The following is a 21,147-nucleotide window of genomic DNA, read 5'->3' as shown; positions in this document are numbered from 1 at the left end:
CAAGTCTTTTCCAAGGGCAGCACTCTTCTCCCCGGATAACCTAGATGATGACAAACAGTGCATATACTCCATTGCACGGCCAAGTATTGAGAATTGAGAGAATTAAGTCCTAAATTTACTAGAAAACTTTTGCAATATTATCAGAATAAAGTTGTACATTTACGAGAAAAAAACTCCTAAATGTACGACTATAAAAACAGAACTTTATGGGAAAATCTTGCAAAATTACAAGAAGTCAGAAATGAACAAGTAAAAACGTTTAAATGATACATTTAGAGGACAAAATGTGTAATACTATGAAAATAATGGTCTTTTTTTTTACACATTAAGAAGCACAAGATGTGATATTCTATGCAGCTATCTTTATTCAATAAATACAACACAGTGTGTGCAGGGAAACCAGGCGAGTCCAACAGTAGACCATCAGTGACTCTGCATGTGTCTTTTCAACGCAGACTTCCAGGAAAATGTGTCACCACAAGTTGAGCAACTAAAAGGTCTTTTTCCTGTGTGTGTTCTCATGTGTGATTGCAAGTTTGTCTTTCGATTGAAGCGTTTACCACAGTCGGGGCAACTAAACGGGTTTTCTCCTGTGTGTACTATCATGTGCAACCGCAGGTTTCTCTTTTGAGGGAAGCGTTTACCACAGTTTGAACAAGTAAAAGGTTTTTCTCCTATGTGCGTCGCCATGTGTGATTGCATGTTTGTCTTTCGAGTGAAGCATTTACCACAGTCTGAGCAACTAAAAGGTTTTTCTCCTGTGTGTGTTCTCATGTGTAACTGCATGTGATTCTTTAAAGTGAAGCTTTTACCACAGTCTGAGCAACTAAACGGTTTTGCTCCTGTGTGCGTTATCATGTGTCTTTGCATGTTTGTCTTTAAAGCAAAGCTTTTACCACAGTCCGAGCAACTAAAAGGTTTTTCTCCTGTGTGCGTTATCATGTGTCTTTGCATGTTTGTCTTTAAAGTGAAGCGCTTACCACAATCTGAGCAACTAAAAGGTTTTTCTCCTGTGTGTGTTCTCATGTGTACTTGCATGCTTGACTTGTAAGTGAAGCCTTCGCCACAGTGCAAGCAACTAAAAGGTTTTTCTCCTGTGTGCGTTGTCATGCGACGAGTCAATTTACTTTTAGGAGAAAATATTTGATCAGAAACGGAGCAGTTAAAAGGTTTATCTGTCTGCTTTTCAGAGCTTTCAGAGTGTTTGTTGCCAGTGTGAGTCGTCATATCACCTTCCCAGTCTGTATCGCTGCTCAGAGATTCTTGGTTGTAGTCGCTGTCTTCATCTTCAGGAGAGTGTGACGTCGTGTCGTCACTATCTGACAGTGGAGCTAAGAGGTTGTCTGCTTGTGATCCTCCACAGTGGTCTCCATCAGCTTCTGTTGTCATGTGTTGCAGTGAGCTGCTGCATGAAGGCTCCGACTCTCTCATCTCCTCTTTCACATAGTGGGGCTGCAGCTCCTCTTCTTCTTCTTCTTTAATGTAGGTGGGCTGTGGCTCCTCCTCTTCTTCTTCTTCTTTTACATCGGGGGGCTGGGGCTCTGCCGCTCTCATCTCCTCACTTGGACTATGATGAAGCTGTGAGGACTCAGGTGGTTTGTCTTCATGGTCGTCTGTCTTCACAGAGACACCAGTCAGTGGCAACCTGGTGAGATCAGCCTCCTCTGGCCCTAGAAGATGCTCTCCCTCCTGAGTGATCCAGAGTTCTTCCTCTTCCTCTTTAACATAGAGGGGGCTGTGGCTCCTTCCCTTCATCACAGGGGGCTGTGGCTCCGCCTCTTCCTCTTTAATTGGCCGACGCTCCATCTACTCCAAAGTGGAGCTCCCACCCTCTGGTGCTGGATGTCTGCAGGACACAAACAATGATTGTGTGTGTGAATGCATGAACAAGTTCAAATGAACTGACAATGTAAAAGATAGCACACGTGTCTGAAAATCGTTAACCCTGTTAATTTTTATTCACGTACACCCATCACGATTGGCATTAATCAGTCCATCACGAGTTCACAGTGACTAAAATGGCGGCTAACGTTTTCATCGCGTTGGCTACGGACGTTATTTCACACCAAATACATATTCACACATATACTGTATGTAAATGCATCACTGCATAACAGCTCCTGTGCATTGTAGCTCAGACACGCATACACACACATTAGTCCTGCACCATGTAACCACACACAGTTCAAACAAAGTTGCAATGTAATAAATAAAACTCACCAAAAGTCGATTCTTGCTCATAAAGAGGTGATCCTGATGGATCATCGACCAAGTAAGTATCGTTTAAGGGATCCTATCATCACTTTTCACTCGACTTTTCCTCTCGGCAGTTAGCTCAGCTCGTCGACTGCACTGCTAGCTCTAAGATGGCTGTTCTACGCATGTGCAAAACGCGTCGACATCCGGTCCAAGGAGCGTAGAGTGAAAAGGAGCACAATGATCCGAGTGTGGTACGCTCTGGCGAAGAAAGTCCGCCATGTTGGTGAACGAGAGATGGGCGGGGCTAGGCGGAAAATAGAGTATAATGTATTCACTAGCGCTCCATAAAAGAAACGTGTACACTTTGATAATAAACAATAATTACACAGCATAAATATGACCTACATTGTGTTACCAATGCTTGACAATCAACATAGAAAATAAATCATGATTGTAATTTTAAAAAATATGCACAGGGCATAATGCGGAAGTGGATGACGAGTGGCCATTTTTGTTGGTTTTCTGAAACATAGCCAAATGGAGCAGATGGGCTGGCCCGGAACGCCTTGGTGCCCACCTGTGGAACTGGGAGGGGTAGCAGGAGACCAGACAGTCTGGATTTCCCAACTAAGACTGCTGCCCCCCTAATCCGGACCAAATTAGGAATGGAATCCTGGCAATTACCTGACAAAGAGCTTTGAATAACAAAACATATATTTGTATCAATACATTTATTTGTGACCATTTCATCCAGAAAATACAATAACATAGAAAGCCGTCCGTACCTCAATGAATGAATCATAAGGATTCAAGTCAGTAAAAGAAATCAAATCACTACTTTCCAGACTGAATCAGGAAGTAATCAAACAGGAAGCGACTTCATCAGTTCCAGCATTTAGTGATGAGAGCATACAGTAAATAAACAACCAGAATGAGGTGCATACAAAAATGTAATTATTTCTGTTTGAGTGAATAAACCGAATGCAATTGGAATATTTGGGTCCATGTATACGTGGCTAGTGTCTGCATGGAAGTCAGGAGAGCAAACAGTAGACCATCAGTGACTCTGCATGTGTCTTTTCAACGTGGACTTCCAAGAAAATGTCTCACCACAATTTGAGCAAGTAAAAGGTTTTTCTCCTGTGTGCGTTCTCATGTGTGATTGCATGCTTGTCTTCTGAGTGAAGCGTTTGCCACAGTCCGAGCAACTAAAAGGTTTTTCTCCTTTGTGGGTTCTCATGTGTAATCTCATGCTTGAATTTTGAGCAAAACATTTACCACAGTGTGAGCAACTAAAAGGTTTTTCTCCTGTGTGTGTTCTCATGTGTAATCGCATATTTGACTTTTCAGTGAAACGTTTACCACAGTCTGAGCAACTGTAAGGTTTTTCTCCGGTGTGTGTTCTCATGTGTGACTGCATATTTGCCTTTAAAGTGAAACATTTACCACAGTCGGAGCAACTAAATGGTTTCTCTCCTGTGTGTGTCCTCATGTGTGATTGCATGTTTGTCTTGTGCGTGAAAAGTTTACCACACTCAGAGCAACTAAAAGGTTTTTCTTCTATGTGTGTTCTCATGTGTCTTTTCAGGGCTGTCTTTTCAGTGAAGCGTTTACCACAGTCAGAGCAAGCGAAAGGTTTTTCTCCTGTGTGTGTTCTCATGTGTCTTTTCATGGTTGTCTTTTGAGTGAAGCCTTTACCACAGGCTGAGCAACTAAAAGGTTTTTTTCCTGAGTGTGTTCTCATGTGTCTTTCCATGTTTGTCTTTAAAGTGAAGCGTTGACCACAGTCTGAGCAACTGAAAGGTTTTTCTCCTGTGTGTGTTCTCATGTGTTGAGCCAAATTGCCTTTAAGAGAAAATCTTTTGTGACAAAGTGAGCAGTTAAAAGGTTTATCTGTCTTCTTTTTAGAGCTTTCAGAGTGTTTGTTGCCAGTGTGAGTCGTCATATCACCTTCCCAGTCTGTATCGCTGCTCAGAGATTCTTGGTTGTAGTCGCTGTCTTCATCTTCAGGAGAGTGTGACGTCGTGTCGTCACTATCTGACAGTGGAGCTAAGAGGTTGTCTGCTTGTGATCCTCCACAGTGGTCTCCATCAGCTTCTGTTGTCATGTGTTGCAGTGAGCTGCTGCATGAAGGCTCCGCCTCTCTCATCTCCTCACTTGGACTATGATGAAGCTGTGAGGACTCAGGTGGTTTGTCTTCATGGTCGTCTGTCTTCACAGAGACACCAGTCAGTGGCAACCTGGTGAGATCAGCCTCCTCTGGCCCTAGAAGATGCTCTCCCTCCTGAGTGATCCAGAGTTCTTCCTCTTCCTCTTTCACATAGGGGGACTGTGGCTCCTCCTCTTCCTCTTTAACGTGGGGGGGCTGTGGCTCATCCTCTTCCTCTTTAACGAAGAGAGGCTCTGCCTCTTCCTCTTTAATATCACCCCCATTTAGGAGCAGGAGTGACAGCCCATCTGGCCGTGGCTCCTCCTCCTGCTTTATGACATAGGGGATCTGTGGCTCCGCCTCTCTCATCTCCTTACTTGGACTATGATGAAGCTTTGAGGACTCAGGTGGTTTGTCCTCAGGGTCTTCAGTCACAGCTCCCACCCTGTGGCTGAGGGGGACATTCTTTTTGATGACCAATCAGCTGCTGAATGTCTGTAGGACACAAACAGGAATTGTTGTTGAAGGTTATTGTGTACTTGGAAAAAAAATCACCATTTGAAAAGCGGAGAAAACTCATGCACGCACTGGGAGAACATGCAAACTCCACGCAGAGATGCCCAAGCAGAGAATCCAACCCAGGTCCACACACTGTGTACCTTTTCACCCTTTTCACCCTTTTCACATTTCCGGGCAAAAACAACACATTTCGCACAACTCAATTTGAATGACATTTCGCATGCAGATAAACATTATGCTAAATTAAAATACCATATACATTTTATTTTCTTCCACAGCTACGGTCTATGAATTTGAAAGGCTTAATGTTGTACTACTTTTCAAGGTACTAATTTGACTTGATGTGGTCCAACACGCAAAATAAATCCGACAGGAAATTGAAGATGAAGTAGTAACCTACCTAACGAATGTGTATCCTGATTAAAATATACCAGATATCATGTGTGAAAAATGCCTTTTTAAGGACGGATGCATTTGAAAGGCTTTTTTATCGCTAAAATATGGGTTTTGTAACACAGCTATAGCTATAGCATCACCGCTATGACGTTCAACTAATCCTAAAATGGCGGCTAACATTGTCATCGTGTGACAAGGCTCCGGATGTTTTTAACCGGGCAAAAATCACTCGAATTCTCAGACATTTAGCAAAACCAAACATTTCTGTACTTGTCACACAGGACTCTCATACATAACATTCTCGTTAGGACAAAATACTAACTGCATCACAACTTTTGCACACACAGTTCATACAAAGCGCCAATATAAGAAACACAACTCACCAAAAGTCAATTCTTGGTCAAAAAGACGTGATCCTGGTGGATCGTCGACAGGATAAGAATCGTTTTAGGGATCCTTTAATCACTTTTCATTCTACTTTTCCTCTCGGCAGTTAGCTCTGTGCTCTCAGCTGGTCGACTGCATTGCTAATGCTAAGATGCCTGTTCTACGCATGTGCAGAACGCGACTACATCCGGTCCTCCAGGCGTCACTTACAAGGAGTCTAGAGTAATAAGAGTATGACTCATTGAAAGCTAGTGTAGTGCGCTGTGGCTGAGATAGTCCGCCATGATGGTGAACACTCTAGGTGGGCGGGGCTAGGCGGACCATCGCGTACAATGTATTGACGAGCTCTGAGCTGGTAGAAAATAAAGTTATAAGCTTCGCGTACACTTTGATAAAAAAAAATTGTGTCCTCTTTCTCTCCCAATAACGCGGTTTACATGTTTTTCGTCTTCTCGTGATAGTTTTTGTTTTTCTAAGCATCCTCGTGGACTTTAAACCCGGAACCAATAATCAGCATAGATGGAAAAAGGACTAAAGAAAATGCCTGTAAGAAGAAAAATACATTATACAGGAAATTTATCATTCAACAAACTAAGGATTCAGAAAAAAACACAAGTCATATAAAAACAAGTTGACAACAATCTTGAGATCGTGGAAGAAATAAATAAGAACAAAAATAATATTCAAGCAACTTTAATAACTACGTTGTAAATATTGGACCAAAACTGCAAGAGGAAAATTCCAAATTCTGGACAATGGAGGAAAGGAATGACACCACAGATAGGGATTCTAATTCCATGTTCCTCACTGATGTGGCAAAAAAGGAAATCAGTGATATTGTCAATAACTGCAAAGCAAAAACATCAAATGATTACAATGGCATCGAAATGGAAACTACAAAAAGTGTAATCAATGAGATTATAGAAGTGCTGACGTACATCAGTAATTTATCGTTTTAGACTAATAAAATGAAAACAGCGCACACCTTTGTCCTTCCCACCGGGGCAAAGAGGTAATAGTTTTGGTCCCAGTATTGACCCTTGGGGTACGCCACATGATATATTAACATAACATAACATGGATGTGGATGCCGATCCATGAGAATCTTTGATTTACATTCCCACTCGTGTTGCTTCCAGTATGAACAGATTTGTGTGTTGTGAGGCAAGCACTAGGAATAAAAATTCAATATGAAATATAATTAGGCCAATGTTAGCCATTGAAAATGTAACAGGAGTTCTTGCGTGAGTACTCAGTCTGTTAGTCTTCTTATATTACAATATTTGCTGGAGGAATAAACTCTCTGAGGCATCAATCAACTGCATTAAAATACAAAACATTTCCAAGTACCACAAAACACTCATCTAGTGGTCACGCAAGTTAAGGCATTTTTAAATATTTCATGAAAATATAACATTAAAAACAAAAGTTGTAGTTTCATTTGTTTTAAATAGTTCATGTTATAATGTCAAAGTTATGCAATGTTTAGCGTTGATAGATGAAAAGACGAAACCTAGCAGTGAAAACTAATACAAAGCAGACAAGATACAATTTAGCCTGGAATACATAAATGGAAAATAATACTTTATTGTGGGTTGCATTCAGTGTCCTCAATAAAATACAGCAACAGACAATCCATGTGATACCCAGTTAGTACAGATAGAGAAGCACTGATACTGATACCAATACTCCATCCATCCATTTTCTATACCGCTTATCCTCACGAGGGTCGCGGGCATGCTGGAGCCTATCCCAGCTGTCTTTGGGCGAGAGGCGGGGTACACCCTGGACTGGTGGCCAGCCAATCACAGGGCACATATAGACAAACAACCATTCACACTCACATTCATACCTATGGACAATTTGGAGTCGCCAATTAACCTAGCATGTTTTTGGAATGTGGGAGGAAACCGGAGTACCCGGAGAAAACCCACGCATGCACGGGGAGAACATGCAAACTCCACACAGAGTGTACCCCACCCCTCGCCTGAAGATAGCTGGGATAGGCTCCAGCATTCCCTCCCACCCTAGTGAGGATAAGCGGCATAGAAAATAGATGAGAACCTTTATTGTTGACAATTGTAAAAATCAAATCAAATCAAATCAGCAACATCAAATCGGCACTGCAAAATGAGACAAAAAAGCAAAAACTACCATTTACTTATCATATTACTATGATACTATATCATAATAACTCAAGTCAGTAAAAGAAATCAACTCATAGACGCAATCTGGAAGTCAGCATTTGGTGATGACAGCAAAGTCAAATAAAACACCTTCAACTACAAATGAAACCACTGCAGTCACCATGACTTTTTATTTTGCACTTAATAAAAAGATGGATTTATTTATTGAACAAAGACATGTTCACAGAATATCAATGTCACGGCAACGCAGCCTGCATGGAAGTGAGGGGAGTCAAACAGTAGACCATCAGTGACTCTGCATGTGTCTTTTCAAAGTGGACTTCCAAGAAAATGTGTCACCACAGTCTGAGCAACTGAAAGGTTTTTCTCTCGTGTGCGTTCTCATATGTGATTTTATGTCTGACTTTCGAGCAAAGCATTTACCACACTCTGAGCAACTAAAAGGTTTTTCTCCTGTATGTGTTCTTATGTGTAACTGCATCGCTGACTTTTGAGTGAAGCCTTTACCGCAGTCTGAGCAACTGAAAGGTTTTTCTCCTGTGTGTATTCTCATGTGTCTTTCCATGTTTGTTTTCTTAGTGAAGCATTTGCTACAGTTTGAGCAACTAAAAGGTTTTTCTACTATGTGTGCTCTCATGTGTGATTGCATTGCTCGCATATCGCTGTATGACCAAGTAAAGGGTTTTTCTCCTGTGTGTGTTCTCATGTGTCTTTGCATGGTTGTCTTTCGAAAGAAGCATTTACCACAATCTGAGCACCGAAAAGGTTTTTCTCCAGTGTGTGTTCTCATGTGTACGGTCATGTCTGACGTACGATTGAAGCCTTTACCACAGTCTGAGCAAATGTAACGTTTTTCTCCTGTGTGTGTTCTCACGTGTGATTGCATTGCCGTCTTTGTTGTGAAACATTTACCGCAGTCTGAGCAACTAAAAGGTTTTTCTCCTGTGTGCGTTCTCATGTGTGATTTCATGTTTGTCTTTAAAGCAAAGCGTTTACCACAGTCTGAGCAACTGAAAGGTCTTTCTCCTGTGTGTGTTCTCATGTGTTGAGCCAAGTGACTCTTACGAGAAAATTCTTTCTGACAAAGTGAGCAGTTAAAATTCTTATCGGTCTTCTTTTTAGAGCTTTCAGAGTGTTTGTTGCCAGTGTGAGTCGTCATATCACCTTCCCAGTCTGTATCGCTGCTCAGAGATTCTTGGTTGTAGTCGCTGTCTTCATCTTCAGGAGAGTGTGACGTCGTGTCGTCACTATCTGACAGTGGAGCTAAGAGGTTGTCTGCTTGTGATCCTCCACAGTGGTCTCCATCAGCTTCTGTTGTCATGTGTTGCAGTGAGCTGCTGCATGAAGGCTCCGCCTCTCTCATCTCCTCACTTGGACTATGATGAAGCTGTGAGGACTCAGGTGGTTTGTCTTCATGGTCGTCTGTCTTCACAGAGACACCAGTCAGTGGCAACCTGGTGAGATCAGCCTCCTCTGGCCCTAGAAGATGCTCTCCCTCCTGAGTGATCCAGAGTTCTTCCTCTTCCTCTTTGACATAGGGGGACTGTGGCTCCTCCTCTTCCTCTTTAACATAGGGGGACTGTGGCTCTTCCTCTTCCTCTTTAATATCACCCACATTGAGGAGGAGGACCGACAGCTCACCTGGCTGTGGCACTTCCTCCTCCTTTATAACATACGGGTTCTTTGGCTCCGCCTCCCTCATCTCCTCACTCTGATGAAGCTTTGAGGACTCGGGTGGTTTGTCTCCAGGGTCTACAGTCACAGCAGAGGACACCAGTCAGTGGCAACCTGGTGAGATCAGCCTTCTCTGGTCCTAGAAGATGCTCTCCCTCCTGAGTGATCCAGAGTTCTCCCTCTTCCACTTGAACATAGGGGGGCTGTGGCTCCTCCTCTTCCTCTTAAATGTGTGTGGGGGGGGTGGAGCTGTGGCTCCGCCTCTTCCTCTTAAATAGGCTCTTCAGGCTCCATAGTCTCAAAGTGGCGCTCCCACACAGTAGCTGAGGGGGGCATTCGTTTTAATGACCAATGAGCTGTTGGATGTCTGCAAAACACAAACACAAATTATTGTGGAAGATTACGATGCACAGGTAAACTTTTTTACTGTTTAGTTTTAATGATTTTCATGTCCATTGCAGTTGTAAAATCTGGTGTCAGGAGCGAATGTGAAATATTTGTGTTTCGTATTTTCCAATATTTGCCCATCAAGTTCTTTCATAGCATTGTTTCATCAATATAAACACCATGGTAAGTCCATTTAATGAAGTCAACGATAAACACTATTCTGTTTTATTGCTGTGTCTTTTTTAAAAGTTGTTTTCAAATTAAGTAACCATGACTCATCACTGTGAAAAGTGAAATACTGTATGTCCGTTTTTAGAGAAGAGGGGTGTGAGGTGAGGTATGGAGCCATTTCACTAAAGACTCAACAAGCATAGTAGTAGTCTTCTGCTTCTTTGTGTTGAATCCTATTTTGGGTATTATAAGGATTTATGGGTGCAGATAACCAAAAGGTAGGTATTTGTATAATATTGAAAAAAGAGTGGACCAAGTAAGAAGGACCAACAGTAACAGGATACGAAGTATTCACAACACAAAATGTCTTTACATGAACTTCCTATACATGCTAGCACGTTAGCGGGCTAACGTTAGCGGCTAACAATAGCACATTCATTTAGAAGGACATCGTATTTAAACAACCTAAAGAGTGTAAAAGGTTATTGTATTGATATTACCTCATTGGCCACGTGCACTAGAGAGGAGTACAATAGCGTCTTCTGAGAGTTACAACAGCAACTCGTGAAGGCGACTTCTTGCGCTGTGGCTTGGTGACGTCATAGTGTGCACCAATCATTAACGTCCTACTGAAACACACACTAGCGGAAAATGGGTCCACTCTCGAATCAATCCACACTAATGTAAATAAGTCCTAAAAATAATGTCATTTTGTAAATCTTAACAATTAACACACAATAACCTAACATAATTAACTTTAATGTATAACGTACTCGGCTGTGGACAATCAGACAAGTTTCTTATTTGGCATCTGCCGTAGAGCATCATGAAGACCCGTTAATGAAATGGGTTTGTTACCTCATCTTTTAGTTTGGGTAATTCTATGGTGCTGAGAAATGTTTATATGTCTTGGAAGGACGGGTGTATATCATTTTATATAAAATTCCCCACATACCTTTTATCTTGTCCTGTAGCTCCCATCCATGAGTTTTGGACTTAACATTAGAAGCTGTCGTGGATCTGAATGGAGGTGTCCAACACTCAAAATGAAATAGGAAAGGAAATCTACCAAACAAACATCTATAGAATCCAGCAAACATTTCCCGCCACTGTTGCTTCCTTCGGGTCACGCTCCCCAACTATTTAGCTGTGAGTGCCCTCTACTGACCAAACTAAGTAGTGAAAACTAAAACAAGGCAGACATGATACCATTTAGGTAGGAACAGATACATTGGAAATCAATACTTTATTTGGTGTTGCATTCAATGTCCACAATAAAATACAACATCAGATCATCCATGTGCGACCCAGTTAGTACAGATAGAGAAGCACTGATATCGATACTGATACCCCATCCATCCATTATCAGTACAGTGACAGTAGCACTGATATCTATACTGTACTTTTTAAAGGTAATTTAAATTTCCTGTAATTTCTTTTTGGAAAACAAAAAGTATTTGTATCAATACACTTAAACGTACACATTTTGTCAACATGTAATACAACAAGAACAAAATAATAGAATGATTCCTTTTATTACATACAAATGTTTGCGCTAAGTCAAATCAACACAGCGCAAAATAGAAAAAAAAAACTACTACTTTGCTCCGACTCAAATCATTCAAAGGCCTCCTGAAAGTGGTCAGTACCCCAATGAGTGAACCATAAGAAGTCAGTAAAAGGAATCAACCCTCTATTCTGCCGACCCTATCTGGAAGTCATGGAACAGGAAGTGACTTCATCTGTTACAGTTAGAGGTGCAACGATTCGTTTTAGATTTGTGATTGCCAATGCGATTCAAGGAAAATATTGTCTCATTTAAAATGATACGATCCGAAATGATTCAGTAACTTTCAATCAAATCAGTAACTTTTTAGCCAAAAATCCAACCAGTGTGACTGAAATAATGTTGTTTAAAAATCTGTTGCAAAAAATACAAAATTTGAGTATTCCAATGGAAGCCACAACAAAGAGGCTGAAGAGTCACACGCGGTTCTAGAGCCGCAGGTTGCCGACCATCAGTGCCTCTGCTTGTGTCTTCACCAAGCGAACTTCAGAGAAAACATGCAATTTGAGCAAGTAAACGCTTGCTTTCTCCTGTGTGTGATTGCATGGCCGTCTTAAAAGCGAGGAGTTCACCACAGTCTAAGCATCAAAAAGTTTTCTCCTTTGTGTGCTCTAGCGTGTAATTCCAAATCTGACTCCAGAGAGAAGCCTTTACCACAGTCTGAACAACGAAAAGGTTTTTCTCCTGTGTGTGTTCTCATGTGTGATTGCATGTGCGCCTTTAGAGTGAAGCGTTTACCACAGTCTGAGCAACTAAAAGGTTTTTCTCCTGTGTGTGTTCTCATGTGTACTTTCAGGTGCGTCTTTCGGGCAAAGAATTTACCACACACCGAGCAACTAAAAGGTTTTTCTCCTTTGTGTGTTCTCATGTGTAAATTCATGTCTGTCTTTTGAGTGAAGCATTTGCCGCAGACTGAGCAACTGAAAGGTTTTTCTCCTGTGTGTATTGTCATGTGTCTTTCCATGTTTGCCTTTATAGTGAAGCATTTACCACAGTCAGAGCAACTAAAGGGTTTTTCTCCTGTGTGTGTTCGCATGTGTTGATCCAAACCATTCTTCCGAGAAAATCTTTTATCACAAACTGAACAGTTAAAACGTTTTTCCCCTGTTTTCTTTTTTGAGCTTTCAGACTGTTTGTGTGAAGTTGTGTCGTCACTATCAGACAGTGGAGCTAAGAGGTTGTCTGCTTGTGATGTTGGACTATGATGAAGCTGTGAGGACTCAGGTGGTTTGTCTTCATGGTCTTCAGTCTTCACGAAGACAAGAGTCAGTGGCAACCTGGTGAGATCAGCCTCCTCTGGAAGATGATCTCCCTCCTGAGTGATCCAGAGTTCTTCCTCTTCTTCTTTAACATAGGGGGGCTGTGGCTCCTCCTCTTCCTCTTTAACATAGGAGGACTGTGGCTCTTCTTCTTTAACATAGGGGGGCTGTGGCTCCTCCACTTCCTCTTTAACATAGGGGAGCTGTGGCTCCTCCTCTTCCTCTTTAATGTGAGGAGGCTGTGGCGCCTCCTCTTCCTGTTTAATAGTCTGTTGCTCCTCCTGTGGCTGAGAGGGACATTCTTCTTGACAACCAATCAGCCGCTGGGTGTCTGCAGGACACAAAAAGGAATTATTGTGGATGCTTGTTGTGCACTAATTTTCAGCCAAGGGAGGGGGGCTCACTCACAATGTTGACATAGTCGCTCGTACTCCTCTCTTGTTGGAGAAAGTCCCTCCTCATTCAATGTTATGTGTAGACTCTTGTTATCTCCAGCTTCCACCTCCGTGTGTCCGAGATGTAATGAGGGTGCCCAGTCTGGATGGCTTTCATCCATTTCATAAGCTGGTCTCCCTGAAAAACACACACTCCCATTATTGTTGAATATTCTATCCCGCCATTTTTTTTTTTAAATTCTGCTGCGTTTTTCATCCACTTTCTTCTCCCACATGTTTCAACCGATTCCAAGCATTCCAATATTAAAGAGGCAGATAGTGGCTGTGTTTAAATTCGGGGTGTGCATCCTAAAAGTGTACATTTGAGGGCTGCATGACGTCATCGTGCTGCACCGAAAGGCTGTCCGAATTTGAAAATCCACAAAGTCTCCTCCGAATGCGTCATCCTCCTCCATTGAGAAGGGTGATGGAAAAAAATCGGTATCGGTCGATCCCTAATCAAGATGCATCCCTTGATCAGAGCTTACAAGACGCCCGCATATACTAAAAGGAGTAGCAGCGACGCTACTACCAATGCATCAGTTCTGCGTTCTGCTTTAAATCCATTGTTCAACTCATGTTATTTATAGCTATAAAATGTTGATTTGTGATTGTTGTTTTATTTTCACAGGAGTACCTTTCAGTTTTGTGAAGATTGATTACAGTGAAAAGTCTTTGTTAGGTTCACGTTATTTGAGAGCTAAGATCAATGTCATGTTGTTGGTTGCTAAAGTGTGGATGTAGGATATTTTATTTTACATTTCATTTTTTGTTTTCAGTTTCCCCCCTGAAGGATTGCCACCTTGTTGCGGTCACGTGCCTCAGTGACCCTCAGCAGTAGCTCAGTCTTCAGTCACTTCTCAGGTTGAGGACCGGACACTAACACTGCTAACAACACGTCTTGTACGCATGACATGAATGCAAAATACCCCCTTAAGATTTCTGACCCTCCCCCTCTGCATCTGGCCGCTCTCCGCTGTCATCAAGAGGGTTTGGGAAGTCACCGATTTAACACTAAAACGCCACAGAAGATACTGAGCTGCCATGACCAGCTAGCACTTGGGGGCCGCCATCTTGAAACACAAGACCTCCGCATCAAATTCCGTCTATATGCATAGTAACATGCTTCTTTTTGATATCGTGCTTAAAAAAACGATATTTTAAAAATATCGATACTTCGCCCTGCCCTTATTTGCACAGTCACATAACACACATATTTACAAAACACGCCAACTTTCGCAACACTGCTGCTAAGCTCTGAATAGTGAATATCCCGGCTAACACACAAACGTTTCTGTGCAAACATCGTCGAAATATTACGTCATCCGCCAATGTCGCTTGCTCTATCCACTTAATTCTAATGTCTTTTGTTCATTTTAAGAGTAATTTCCAACTTACTGTAGCTTTTACAGCAACTTTTATCCAAGATAGTCCGGAGGTGTTGGTCCAGCGACTTCGTCTGCTTCACTTCCTGTTCTCGCTCTAGCACCAATACATACTCTCACGGGATTTCCCCCCTCATCCAAACCCCGCCCTGCTCTTAAAGCAACAGTACTATAGAAAGGGCAGCACAATATCGTACTCAAGTCGTTCCATCGTTTCATTCCACATACTGAAATGCTACGGCTTTTGAACCTTGTTCTCGCATAAACTGCATATAATGTATGTATATATACATGTATAAATGCAAGTGGATAAATGTATAGAAATGTGAGAGGTTATTAAGGGAGCCCTGGTCATGCCCCAATGCAGTAGGTGGCGGTAATACGTCTTTCTGAGTGCCAACCGCCATAAAACAAAACAGAAGAAGAACCACACTTCTTTGGTTAAGGCACATAAGGTTTTTGACGCCGGCTGCATGCTCGAAGCTAGCCTTGTGTTTGTGTTGTTTAGATAGCAGCCGTGAGACGACCAAACATCACTTTCAACGCCATCAGCCGATACATGTTGGTGTGTTCACGGCATTTTCACACTGGTAAGTTTGAACTGTTTTGCTCTTTGACGCCTAGCATTTAGTAGGCCGCTGGCGTTAGCCAAGCTAGCTGAGGGCACCAAACAAGCCAAGTACTGAGTTTTGGGGAATAAAAGACGATGCCTGTTGTCTTGGAGTGATTTGTAAGATGAAGAATGGACCAAAGAACCGTGATCAATGTACACAGTTTTAAAAGTCATCATGGGAGTGTGTGTTTTTCAGGGAGACCAGCTTATGAAATGGATGAAAGCCATCCAGACTGGGCACCCTCATTACATCTCGGACACACGGAGGTGGAAGCTGGAGATAACAAGAGTCTACACATAACATTGGACCAGGAGGAACTTCCCCCAACAAGAGAGGAGTACGAGCGACTACGACAACATTGTGAGTGAGCCGCCCCCCCTCATGAATGATCTCATGATGCTTTACTGTCGCCATGACGCAGCACTGATGGTAGCGCTCATCTTTATTTTTCCGCTTACCCCAAACGTTCAGAAAGAGGATTCATAAATTCAGAAAATTGTTTGTCTTCAGGACTAAATATATATGTATATATATATTTCAAATTAGCTCCTCACATCAGTTTTGCTGACACAAACCAACATGAAAATACAATGAAGCCACCATTAAAAGTAAACAGTAAAAATGTGTGTACAACAAGCATCTGTAATAATTCCTGTTTATGTCCTGCAGACACCCAGCAGCTGATTGGTCATCAAGAAGGTCTCCCTCAGCCACAGGGGGAGGAACAGACTGTTAAACAGGAAGAGGAGGAGCCACATTCCCCCTATGTGAAAGAGGAAAAGGAGGAGCCACAGCCCCTCCACATTAAAAAGGAAGAGGAGGAGCCACAGGCCCCCTATGTTAAAGAGGAAGAGGAAGAACTCTGGATCACTCAGGAGGGAGAGCATCTTCTAGGACCAGAGGAGGCTGATCTCACCAGGTTGCCACTGACTGGTGTCTCTGTGAAGACAGACGACCATGAAGACAAACCACCTGAGTCCTCACAGCTTCATCATAGTCCAAGTGAGGAGATGAGAGAGGCGGAGCCTTCATGCAGCAGCTCACTGCAACACATGACAACAGAAGCTGATGGAGACCACTGTGGAGGATCACAAGCAGACAACCTCTTAGCTCCACTGTCAGATAGTGACGACACGACGTCACACTCTCCTGAAGATGAAGACAGCGACTACAACCAAGAATCTCTGAGCAGCGATACAGACTGGGAAGGTGATATGACGACTCACACTGGCAACAAACACTCTGAAAGCTCTAAAAAGAAGACAGCTAAACCTTTTAACTGCTCACTTTGTCAGAAAGAATTTCCTTGCAAGAGTATGTTGACTCGACACATGAGAACACACACAGGAGAAAAATGTTTCAGTTGCTCAGACTGTGGTAAACGCTACATGCAAAAGGCAAGTATGGTAAAACACATGAGAACACACACAGGAGAAAAACCTTTTCGCTGCTCAGACTGTGGTAAAGGCTTCAACGACAAAGCAAATATGGTAACACACATGAGAACACACACAGGAGAGAAACCTTTTACCTGCTTAGACTGTGGTAAAAGCTTTGCATTAAAGGCAACTTTAGCATCACATATGAAAACGCACACATTAGAAAAACCTTTTAGCTGCTCAGAGTGTGGCAAAAGCTTCCCTCGAAAGAACAGTATGGAATTACACAAGCGAACACACACAGGAGTAAAACCTTTTAGTTGCTCATTCTGTGGTAAAAAGTTCAGTCACAAAGCAAATATGGTAAAACACACGAGAACACACACAGGAGAAAAACCTTTTAGTTGCTCAGACTGTGGTAAAAGTTTTGCATACAAGGTAACTTTGGCGTCTCATATGAGAACACACAAAGTAGTAAAACCTTTTCTCTGCTTAGACTGTGGTAAAAGCTTCACTCAAATGGTAGATGTGCTCGACCACATGAGAACACACACAGGACAGAGGTTTTAGTTGCTCGAATTGTGTTGACACTTTTCCTCTGAGGTCCTTTTTGGAAAGACTCATGCTGAGTCACTGATGGCCAACTGGAGTTAAAGCTATTTTATTTGACTAAGGGAGAGAGAGTGCATCATTAGATTTGATTTTGCTCAAATGGTTGTATGGAAGGAAAGGAAATAATGATTTTCTGATGTTATTTTTCTATTGTTTTGTATTGTATTCTACATTCCCACTACATATAATGGAACATTGTGCAGCCTCACGGTCAAATAAAAGTCAATAATTGTCCATAAAAGTGTGTATCCTGATGGTCTTTTTTGTGACACTTCTTAATGTGAAAACATTTTGGACATTTTAGGTAAGAAGCCAAGACCGCTATGGCCTCACAAGGTCCATTCCCTTTTCCCCTTTTCCCCCTCACATCACAAACTTGACCCACTTAACAAGGACCTCTCACACTCCGACAGCTGCTGCAACCATGGCTTGGCATAGCCAAAGACGTTGTGTCAGAAACCATAAATCATCTACTCATACATGACTTATACACTTGGCTAGTGGCAATCTATATCATATGTGTAGTCACATATTGAAAGAAAGCGGAAGTCTTGATGTGAGCTAAACTGTTATACTGTAATACCACATGTGACCAATAGAGGTAGCCATAACCTCAACAAGGTTAAACCACAAACAAGAAGAAGAGTGACGTTTCCGCATTGCATTGTGGGCATGGAGGGAAAGTGAAAAGTTTGTATCTGCTAGCCTTGTGTTTGTGTTGTTTAGTTGTAACACGTGACAAACATGGTGCAAACGTGTTGTGTTATTAACTGCCACAATCGTTCACGCGATCGCTTCGGGAATAAAAAGGATGAGGTGATATTTTTCTCCTTTCCAACGTGGAAGCAAAGCCAAGGAGCTGGAATCTGTGAGCTAACAAAGAGACGCCGAATGGCCTGGATAGCAGCCGTGAGACGACCAAACATCACTTTCAACACCATCACCCAAGACTTGGTGGTGTGTTCACGGCATTTTCACACTGGTAAGTTTGAACTGTTTTGCTCTTTGACGCCTAGCATTTAGTAGGCCGCTGGCGTTAGCCAAGCTAGCTGAGGGCACCAAACAAGCCAAGTACTGACTTTTGGGGAATAAAAGACGATGCCTGTTGTCTTGGAGTGATTTGTAAGATCAAGAATGGACCAAAGAACCGTGATCAATGTACACAGTTTTCAAAGTCATCATGGGAGTGTGTGTTTTTCAGGGAGACCAGCTTATGAAATGGATGAAAGCCATCCAGACTGGGCACCCTCATTACATCTCGGACACACGGAGGTGGAAGCTGGAGATAACAAGAGTCTACACATAACATTGGACCAGGAGGAACTTCCCCCAACCAGAGAGGAGTACGAGCGACTACGACAACAACTGGAAGCTGTTAGCAAGACTCAAGTTGTGCTACACATTGAAGGTAAGTTTAATGTTAACTAACCTGTAGTTAACGCTTTTGTACTTATTGGTTTAAACAGCAGGTTGGGCTGCTGTCTTGAACAAAGCAGAGTCTCCACAAGGATAGCCAAGTCGAAATCTTTGCCTGTTTACTTGTCTATTTATTTATCAAATCATTTACATTTAAATTATTTATATTTGGAGGGTTATATTGCCTGGATCTGTTTTTTTTTTGCGAGGGTCATGACGCCCCACCCCCTCCTTTCTCGCACACACACAACATACCCATGCATCACACATATCTTACATGAATACATATATAAAATATAATAAGATCAGTCATCATTTTACAATGCATAGATTTACATTAAGTTAATTTTGATATTTTATATATATAAGGCACTTTGAAATGCTGATTTTATTTATTTATTCTTTAACAGGACACAAGATTACAGAATAATTTCTTTTTGTTTCCTGCAGACAAACATCAGCTGAGTGGTCATCAGAAAAAATGTTCTCCTCAGCCACAGAATGAGAAGAAGAGCTCCACTTTGGAGCAGGCGGAGCGACAGCCCCCCCATGTGAAAGAGGAAGAGGAGGACCCACAGCCCCCTCTTATTAAAGATGAAGAATTAGAGACACAGCCCCCACACATTAAAGAGGAAGAGGCGGAGCCACAGCTCCCCTATGTTAAAGAGGAAGAGGAGGAGCCACAGCCCCCCTGTGTTAAAGAGGAAGAGGAAGAACTCTGGATCACTCAGGAGGGAGAGCATCTTCTAGGGCCAGAGGAGGCTGATCTCACCAGGTTGCCACTGACTGGTGTCTCTGTGAAGACAGACGACCATGAAGACAAACCACCTGAGTCCTCACAGCTTCATCATAGTCCAAGTGAGGAGATGAGAGAGGCGGAGCCTTCATGCAGCAGCTCACTGCAACACATGACAACAGAAGCTGATGGAGACCACTGTGGAGGATCACAAGCAGACAACCTCTTAGCTCCACTGTCAGATAGTGACGACACAACGTCACACTCTCCTGAAGATGAAGACAGCGACTACAACCAAGAATCTCTGAGCAGCGATACAGACTGTGAAGGTGATATGACGACTCACACTAGCAACAAACACTCTGAAAGCTCTAAAAAGAAGACAGATAAACCTTTTAACTGCACAGGAGAAAGACCTTTCAGTTGCTCAGACTGTGCTAAATGCTTTACTCACAAAACAACCATGCAAAGACACATGAGAACACACACAGGAGAAAAACCTTTTAGTTGCCCTGACTGTGGTAAACGCTTTACTCACAAGACAAACATGCAATCACACATGAGAACACACACAGGAGAAAAACCTTATAGTTGCTCTGACTGTGGTAAATGCTTCATTCAAAAGACAGCCATGCAATCACACATGAGAACACACACAGGAGAAAAACCTTTTAGTTGCCCAGACTGTGGTAAATGCTTCACTATAAAGACAAAAATGAAAGCACACATGAGAACGCACACAGGAGAAAAACCTTATAGTTGCTCAGACTGTGGTCAACGCTTCGCTTTAAAGACAACCATGCAAAGGCACATGAGAACACACACGGGAGAAAAACCTTTTAAATGTTCAGACTGTGGTAAAGGCTTCGCCATAAAGGCAAACTTGCAAACACACGTGAGAACACACACTGGAGAAAAACCATTTAGTTGCTCAGTCTGTGGTAAGGGCTTCACTCAAAAGTCACACATACAAAGACACATGAGAACACACTCAGATGAGAAACAATTTAAATTAGGTGACATTGTCTTGGAAGTCGGCATGTAATAATTCATTCACTGTAAATTGCATGTATTTATATTCTTATGATTCAACTGTATAATCTGGATTCTCACGTTTCCAATCCGGTCGACATATATATTGATCTATCATTGGTAATCAATCGATTGAATAAATACAAGGAAATGAAGCGATGGATTCCAGCATGGCAGGTTATATATGGATGTGTTTGTTTGTTTGTTTTTTGTTTTCCGTGAGTTTTCCGTGTCACAGCCTCACATGGATTGTTTTATGCTGTATTTTATTGTGGATATTGAATGCAGCACCTAATAAAGTATTGTTTTCCAATGTATCCATTACATTGGAAGTTATATATGTTTTCATACATCCATACATTTTCCAATGTAATGGATACATTACATTGGATACATAATGAATAAATTACATTTATCCATTACATTACAGCCTAAATTGTATCATGTCTGCTTTGTTTTAGTTTTCACTCCTTGGTTTGGTCTGTAGAGGGAGCTCTGTATACACTGATTGATTGTTTGGGGGCGTTACCGGAAAGAAGCAACAGTCTTGACCCATTACTGCGGGAATTGGAAACAAGCTCGTTGGGTGCCTTGAAAAGCACTATGAAATATAATACATAATTACTGTTATTAAAGCAGCAGAACTGATGTGTGATTCTTATGGTGCTCAGTTATACCTGCTGG

At 42.1% G+C, this 21,147-nt stretch overlaps 4 protein-coding genes across 4 annotated transcripts in view; 1 reads left to right on the top strand and 3 right to left on the bottom strand.

Moving 5' to 3' along the window:
* Nucleotides 1-21,147, bottom strand: part of cdca9 (cell division cycle associated 9) — a 137,491-nt gene that overhangs the window by 87,686 nt on the left and 28,658 nt on the right. The gene's annotated exons all lie outside the window — the stretch shown is intronic.
* Nucleotides 7,277-10,669, bottom strand: LOC131135716 (gastrula zinc finger protein XlCGF57.1-like). Its single transcript, XM_058081946.1, has 2 exons — nt 10,530-10,669; nt 7,277-9,838 (listed from the first exon to the last, which is right to left on the bottom strand). Exon 2 carries the CDS (start codon nt 9,497-9,499, stop codon nt 8,084-8,086), a length of 1,416 nt encoding a protein of 471 aa, XP_057937929.1. The 5' UTR covers nt 9,500-9,838; nt 10,530-10,669; the 3' UTR covers nt 7,277-8,083.
* LOC131135732 (oocyte zinc finger protein XlCOF8.4-like) lies at nt 11,257-14,764 on the bottom strand. Its single transcript, XM_058081977.1, has 3 exons — nt 14,688-14,764; nt 13,264-13,428; nt 11,257-13,186 (listed from the first exon to the last, which is right to left on the bottom strand). The coding sequence occupies exons 2-3, from the start codon at nt 13,409-13,411 to the stop codon at nt 12,165-12,167; spliced, it is 1,170 nt and encodes a 389-aa protein (XP_057937960.1). The 5' UTR covers nt 13,412-13,428; nt 14,688-14,764; the 3' UTR covers nt 11,257-12,164.
* On the top strand, nt 15,082-21,031 carry LOC131135927 (zinc finger protein 569-like). Its single transcript, XM_058082347.1, has 6 exons — nt 15,082-15,264; nt 15,484-15,648; nt 15,958-17,236; nt 18,014-18,261; nt 18,481-18,687; nt 19,146-21,031. Exons 1-6 carry the CDS (start codon nt 15,234-15,236, stop codon nt 20,474-20,476), a joined length of 3,261 nt encoding a protein of 1,086 aa, XP_057938330.1. The 5' UTR covers nt 15,082-15,233; the 3' UTR covers nt 20,477-21,031.

The sequence above is a fragment of the Doryrhamphus excisus genome, chromosome 9, assembly GCF_030265055.1.
Source record: "Doryrhamphus excisus isolate RoL2022-K1 chromosome 9, RoL_Dexc_1.0, whole genome shotgun sequence".
Lineage (NCBI taxonomy): Eukaryota > Metazoa > Chordata > Actinopteri > Syngnathiformes > Syngnathidae > Doryrhamphus > Doryrhamphus excisus.
The sequence above is the reverse complement of the archived record's forward strand: the minus strand, read 5'-3'. Positions and strand labels throughout refer to the sequence as shown.